Source organism: Sinocyclocheilus rhinocerous, unplaced genomic scaffold (genome assembly GCF_001515625.1).
Source record: "Sinocyclocheilus rhinocerous isolate Xijiao unplaced genomic scaffold, SAMN03320098_v1.1 scaffold4514, whole genome shotgun sequence".
Classification (NCBI taxonomy): Eukaryota; Metazoa; Chordata; class Actinopteri; order Cypriniformes; family Cyprinidae; genus Sinocyclocheilus; species Sinocyclocheilus rhinocerous.
In genome coordinates this window covers 199,277-205,849 of record NW_015634824.1, presented here as the reverse complement: position 1 = coordinate 205,849, position 6,573 = coordinate 199,277, and the positions used below count along the sequence as shown (strand labels likewise).

The window sequence follows — 6,573 nt, the reverse complement described above, 5'->3', positions numbered from 1 at the left end:
TCCGTCAATGGAGGGCTTGGACTTGGGCTTGAGCACCGCATCGCGGGGTTATGGTGGGCTGAGCTCTGTGTCTGGCTGTGCTCTGGATCGGGGATAAACGCTCTCAGTCCGGTGGTGTCTGGGAGGTCGACAGGGCGGTGGTAATTTGCCCCGATCCAGAACAGTGAGTTCAGCGCAGCATCATCGAACGCTGTTAAAACGGCAAGCTGGCTGAACTCAACCGCATACTCCAAGAGGGGAAGGTCCTTACGGGCTAGGTAGGTGAACCTTGCGGCGAGGGGATCCATGGGGAAAATGGGGGGGAAAAAAAACACTGATCAAAATACGGAAAAAAAACACGCAGGGGAGACACGCAGTAAACTGTAACATGTAGCATGTAACAAATAGAGACGTTAGACACCGGACAAGGAAACATGGGGCAGACAACTCTTTAAGTACTGAACTAAACAAGGTAATTAACGAGACACACCTAAAATCACTGAGACAATGAAACATAGGGGAAACTATGTCAAGGGGAGCACATGGGGAGAAAAACAAACACAAAACAGGTCCATATTCCTGACAGTTATCTACCATTTGGATGTTTTTCTTTTTATAAAGCATATAAAAATTAACAGTTAAGGAAATTCTAAGTCTAAATCTAGTTGGTAAGTAATCATTTTGAAATATTTGCACATCATATTTTAGGAATTAGCCTGCATGAATCATGTAGTTTTGAGTAGTTTTTGAGTAGGCGATTAATTCATTGCTTCAGGCTATGCAGTCTGTTAGTTTACATCACCTCCCAATCTGTTCGTTCTTTTCTCATGTCACATCCCCAGCTGATCAGTTTGTATCGGAAACAGAATTGATTCATCTCTCAGTCTTTAGGTTTGAGTCGTTTGTTCAGCTAAGGCTGGCCACACACTAGAAGATTTTAAAGCTGTTTTTAAGCCTGATTTGCACCCCCTATCGATCAGGGGGCATGACCCAATTCAAGACTTGTCGCAAACTATTTTTTTTGCCCAAAAAATCCTCTGTTGTGTGGTGTCATTAAGATTATTTAACTGCTCCCAATCGAGATGGACCGTCTCCAAACTCAAACATGTTGAATATTTACGACTCTTGATCGGGCTGCCTCTGACGTGATACCCGCGATAGCAAATGAGAACGAGCAGGCCTCACCTACAGGATGTGTGCTTCTATAGCTGAAACTTGGCAGCCACAAACATGCCACAAATGTCGAGTACTGAGAAAGAACATCACCCATATTCTATTTTTTTCTATTTTGTTTTTCACTGTACAACAGAATGAGTGCCAGGAGAGCCAGCTGACAACGTCTATTGTCCTCCATGTGTTTTTCTTCTCTTTTTCTTTTTTTGCTTTATCAAAGTGATTACCTCATCATACGTATAAAGTTTAAAGTATTAACCAACTCTTTATTACCACATTTAATGTTATGGAAAGGAACCATCATGACTTAAGTTCACAAATTGTAAGAAATAAAAAGGCTACAATTTGAGACCAGAAATGCATCACAGAACTGTAAGAGTTAAAAATCAAACTTATTTGTAACGAAGGTTGGGAATTATTCATTTCTGTATCTAATACTGCTGTCACGTCATGTGAAAAAAGAACGAACAACTCAGGCCCGAAGACTCAGGTGAACTAATAATTTCTCTTTCCGGTACTGACTGCGTAGCCTCTGGGGCTGTCACGGGATGAACAAATGACTCAAACCCGAACCCAAAGACTCGAGGTAAACCAATCATTTCTGTAAAGAACCAATAGGATGTTGTGCATGTCTACACGAAATGAACTAATCCCTTGCTGAGACAACTTGATGTTCCCGGGTCATAATAAAGATTCGTTCAAACTGAACTAATCGATCATGAACGACACATCACTATGTGAAGACAACAAAGCCGAGAAGACTGCAGGACATCTAAACCTCTCACTCATGGATTACATTTTTAAATGGTTTTCAACCAATGGCTAGCTCAACCGACAGCTAGCTCAGTCGGTAGAGCATGAGACTTTTAATCTCAGGGTCGTGGGTTCGTGCCCCACGTTGGCCACACCTATGGGGCAGTTGTGGCCTAATGGATAGAGAGTCGGACTTGTAACCCAAAGGTTGCGGGTCGAGTCTCATGTCCGGCAGGAATTGTCAGTGGGGGGAGTGAATAACCAGTGCTCTCTTCCACCTTCAATACCACGACTGAGGTGAGACCCTTGAGCAAGACTCCCCGGGTGCTGCAGCACATGGCTGCCCTCTGCTCCGGGTGTGTGTTCGCGGTGTGTGTATGTTTACTACTGTGTGTGTGCACTTGGATGTGTTGAATGCAGAGCACAAATCCCGAATATGGGTCACCATACTCGGCCACACACACGTCACTTCACTTTCAAATGTGAGTCATCCACTGGTGTGCTCCTCCCCATACTCCTTAACTCCTTTCCCATGGTATTTTCATTAATTGGACCAAAACTTGTCACAAAGTGATTATTCAGTGTGTTTGCCTCATCTTTTTTTTTTTTATCAAAAGATGCCATATAGCCCAGAAAAGCAACCGGACAGTCAGAGCGCAAAAGAACTTCAGCTTAACTTTCAATTTTTTCCTATGAGACTTAACAGTCATGTAGACCATGTGGCCTTCAAAACAAATTCTGACTTTCATAGTATAAACAACTTAATTAAGTGTATACTGAATAAAAATAGTTCATAATCATCTTATCAAGAGAGAGTAATGGAGTACTTGCTCACCTCTCATTTCTTTAGCGTGAGAGTGTCTCCACTCACTACCATGTTTTTGGAGTTTGGTGTTTCCAGCGGCATTGAACAGAATTCTCTCGCTGCAGTGAGTGAACATCACTCAGGCTATGACGGCGATAACTATGATAAGTCTTTTTTTTTTAACCATATATTGATAAAAGGGTCTGTTAATTGTCCAGTATTTTGCAATTGACTGAGTTTTTTTTTTTGGTTAAAGTGTGCAGTGATGTTTTAAAAAATTCATATCTTCATATCATTCATAATGTCATGTGCACTTGAGGATTAATCATAACCATGGCGTCAAAGGTTTACAGTGAGCTTCATAATATTGCTTAGCATGAATTTGGAGTACATTTGTTGGGTTTTGAAAATCTGGATTTAATCAAATTTGTACAATGGCATGAAATTCTACATTGGTGTGCTAAATTAGGATTGATTAGTAATGTTTTCCTCACAGAGAGGACATGTACAGGAAACAGAAAATGTGTACCATGATTTATTTAATAAAATGTAATCCTTTTATTAAAGATCAGATTAAACACATTTGAAATTCTTACATGAAGTATAACCTGAACGAATATTTCTGTATTCAAATAACAATATATATATTTCAAGATCAAAAATGTTGAATATATATTTCCCCTGAACACCCAAACACCCAAGAAAATTATGATTAAATGTAGAATAACTGATACATAATTGATGTACTAGAGATTAAAGTGATCGCACAAAGTATAAACTGAAGGATTCTGTATTTAAATAGTAAAATATTATTTTGAGAATAACAATGTTGAATATATATTTCCCCTGAACACCCCTGTAATTTCCCCTGAAATTATAAGTAGAATAACTGATACATAACTCATCAAATCAAAAGTAAAATCAAATAATTTGTGTTGCATGTATAAACTGTCTTCACATTACAAATCAGATTCTTTAGTATCCACTTTGATATCAGTGTAAGTGATGCCTTTGTATTGGCCCTTGGTTTCATACTGTAACACACCGCCGTTCTTGCAAGTGATGATCACTGTGCCAGTGTAAGGCAGGTCAAACGTGGCTCTGCCGATGGTGATGTCAACATCCAACTTCTTTCTTGGTGGAACATCTACAGCAGTAGACAGAGTTTCCTTTCTCTCATCTGAGTGCTCACGACTGTAAGTGCTTTCTGCTCCAATGCTGACACTGTATCCTGCTGTAACTTCTCCAAGCACTGGAATGCCTGCCTTCACTTCCATACTAAATGTTGCTGTAAGACTTAGAGTCACAGACCATAAAGATTTTGTGGTTATTGTCTTTGAGGTTTCGATTGTTTGCTTTTGAGTGATGGAGCTGCTGTTCTTGTAAGTTAATGATTTGATCTCTTCCATGGTCACCTTTGGTATCAGTTGGTTTATTGTGGGATAGTTGACATTAGTGAGAACTGTTGATTGAACCGCATTGAGAAACATGAATCCCATGGAGTCAATATCTGCACCAGCTCTTCCTACAACTCCCAAACAATAACCAGAGCCGACATCCATGGGATATTCTTTTTTCAAACCCCAGCTTGTCATCTTTGCAAAAAATTCTCTACTCTCACTGGTCTTGAATTTGATGGCTCCAAGACGTGTTCCTGCTCCGTTCCCCCAGAGGGACAGTGCGGTGAAACACTCACCAGGCTTGAACATGTACTCTTGATATGGTCCATCTGGATTGCCAAAGGTTTGATTTCTACCATCTGAAAGCCAAACCTTGACAGCCTTCACCTGCCATTCTCCCACCCAGACCCCGATCTTCTCTAAACTGGCGCCATTGTTCTCACCCGTAAATGAAAATGAAGCACCTCCTCCACCACCAATTAGCCCTAGAGTAGTTGGGTAAGACATCTTTGAGGTAAATGGATCTGAAAGGTACATCACAGATTAGTATTGATGTTTGGAATTCAAAAATTTAGCATAATAGTAGTACATGTCCGTTGCATATTAATTTTTTAAATGGTCAATAAGCATTTTTTTTATTGCATTTTTTATTATTTCAAGACCATTTAGAATTTATTTTTATTCTCATTTTGTCTCTAAAGTATCAAACTATACATTCAACCTATATATATAACTATATAGAAGTGTTTCCCTGTTTCTGGAGGCTTACCAGCGGTACACATTTTTGGATTTCTTTCTTATCTGACCCTTCCATTTCAGACCTTAGAGTCTCTATTAATGAGCTGGTGAATAGAATCAGCTGTGTTTAACAGACTATGTTAATTGATGGCATGCCTCTAAGATCAGGGTTGGGAAACACAGTACAGTACAGTACATAGTCCTGTAATAATCTTATGCAAAGTATTAGAAGCTATAAACAACATGAATTACATCCTAAGTGCTCGTCACTGGAAGTATACTCACATACTGTAGATGATTGTAGTCTAATGAACTTCTCAAGATCAGCTCGTCTGATAAAAGCCAGAAAAGTGATATGTATTTGATCAGGATGCTGCTTAAATAGAGCTCCAAAGGGGGCAGGTGATACCTGGAAAAACACCAAGACACCCTGCGTCAATGTAATCAGCAATGTAATTAGTGTTTGAATATGAAAATAAGGTTTCCAACACACTTTAAAGCACCATACTTGGGGTATGTGGATTTTTTAAACGAATTTAACAGTTGATTGAACTGTAATTATATGAAGTATGAAAATAAGGTTTCCAACCCATTTAAAGCACCATACTTAGGGTATGTGGATTTTTTAAACGAATTTAACGGTTGACTGAACTGTAATTATATGAAGTAGTTTCACTGGCAGCAAATTGTTGATTAATCATTAACCTTCTTTTGTGCTCACTGAGGGCAGAAAATAATACACGTTTGAAACGATATGAGGGTGAGTAAATGGTGACAAAATATTAATTTTGGGGGGAAATGGTTATTTATGGGATTAATTTATTTCTCAGGTCATCTTAATGGTTAGGAAAGACTGCCTTCCACTCTCCAATATCTGTTGACATAACATAGTTCAAAGAAAACCCTTCCCCAATTCTACTTTTGCATATTTTGCATTCATATTTGCATTCAGAACTAACCTTCTATTTATATTGCAAAACAGGTTTCTGCATATCTTTTATTTTGCATGTACAATCATAGTGATAATTATCATGTCACAGTTACACATCCTAACGGCCAACAACTGTTACATTCCCAGGTTAGAATATTGTACATACTGCTTTCATGAAAATGCATTTTGTTTAAAAACAGCTGCTTTTGTGTATTGTTGTGCTTTTCCAGCAAGGTCGGCTCTACCAATGTTTTCTAGTGCAGTATGTTTCTACATTACTTTTTGTTAGCTTTACATTATGCTAGCTAACTCATTAAAACATGAATACATTACTCATATAATATTATGTCAGAATATGTACTTTGTAGCTCGTCTGGGAACTTGATGTACTCATTCCATACTGTGTAATTTAATGGTTAATGCATAGAATTCTGGGAATGTCTCTTTGATCATAAACTATAAATCATATTATTATATGGAATTAAGTAGATCAAATGATGCGATTTTAATTTTCCCTTTCTATTAGGACTATTAAAAGTTCTTGGTGCATAAAGAAGATCTGTAAAGTTGCAAAGACTAAAGTCTCAAATCCAAAGAGATATTCTTTATAAAAGTTAAGAGTCAGCCACACCTACCTAAAACGGCTCGTTCTAACACGCCCCAACATACCTACGTCGCTCTGTGGGAAGATTTGCATAACGCCGCCCAAATGTTCAAGCAAAGAAAGAAGGCGTAACTTTTATCCTCGCTGTAGTATTGTTGTTGCCGCCGCCATGTCGTGAAGACGCTGTGTG

At 38.7% G+C, this 6,573-nt stretch overlaps 1 protein-coding gene and 1 non-coding gene across 2 annotated transcripts; one reads left to right on the top strand and one right to left on the bottom strand.

Annotated features, from left to right (window-relative positions):
* Positions 1 to 1,984: 1,984 nt before the first annotated feature.
* trnak-uuu (transfer RNA lysine (anticodon UUU)) lies at positions 1,985 to 2,057 on the top strand. Its single transcript has one exon. It is a non-coding gene; the product is annotated as a tRNA-Lys (tRNA).
* A 1,175-nt stretch (positions 2,058 to 3,232) lies between these two features.
* Positions 3,233 to 5,212, bottom strand: LOC107745954 (natterin-like protein). Its single transcript, XM_016559987.1, has 2 exons — positions 5,134 to 5,212; positions 3,233 to 4,634 (listed from the first exon to the last, which is right to left on the bottom strand). The coding sequence occupies exon 2, from the start codon at positions 4,615 to 4,617 to the stop codon at positions 3,670 to 3,672; it is 948 nt and encodes a 315-aa protein (XP_016415473.1). The 5' UTR covers positions 4,618 to 4,634; positions 5,134 to 5,212; the 3' UTR covers positions 3,233 to 3,669.
* Positions 5,213 to 6,573: the final 1,361 nt, after the last annotated feature.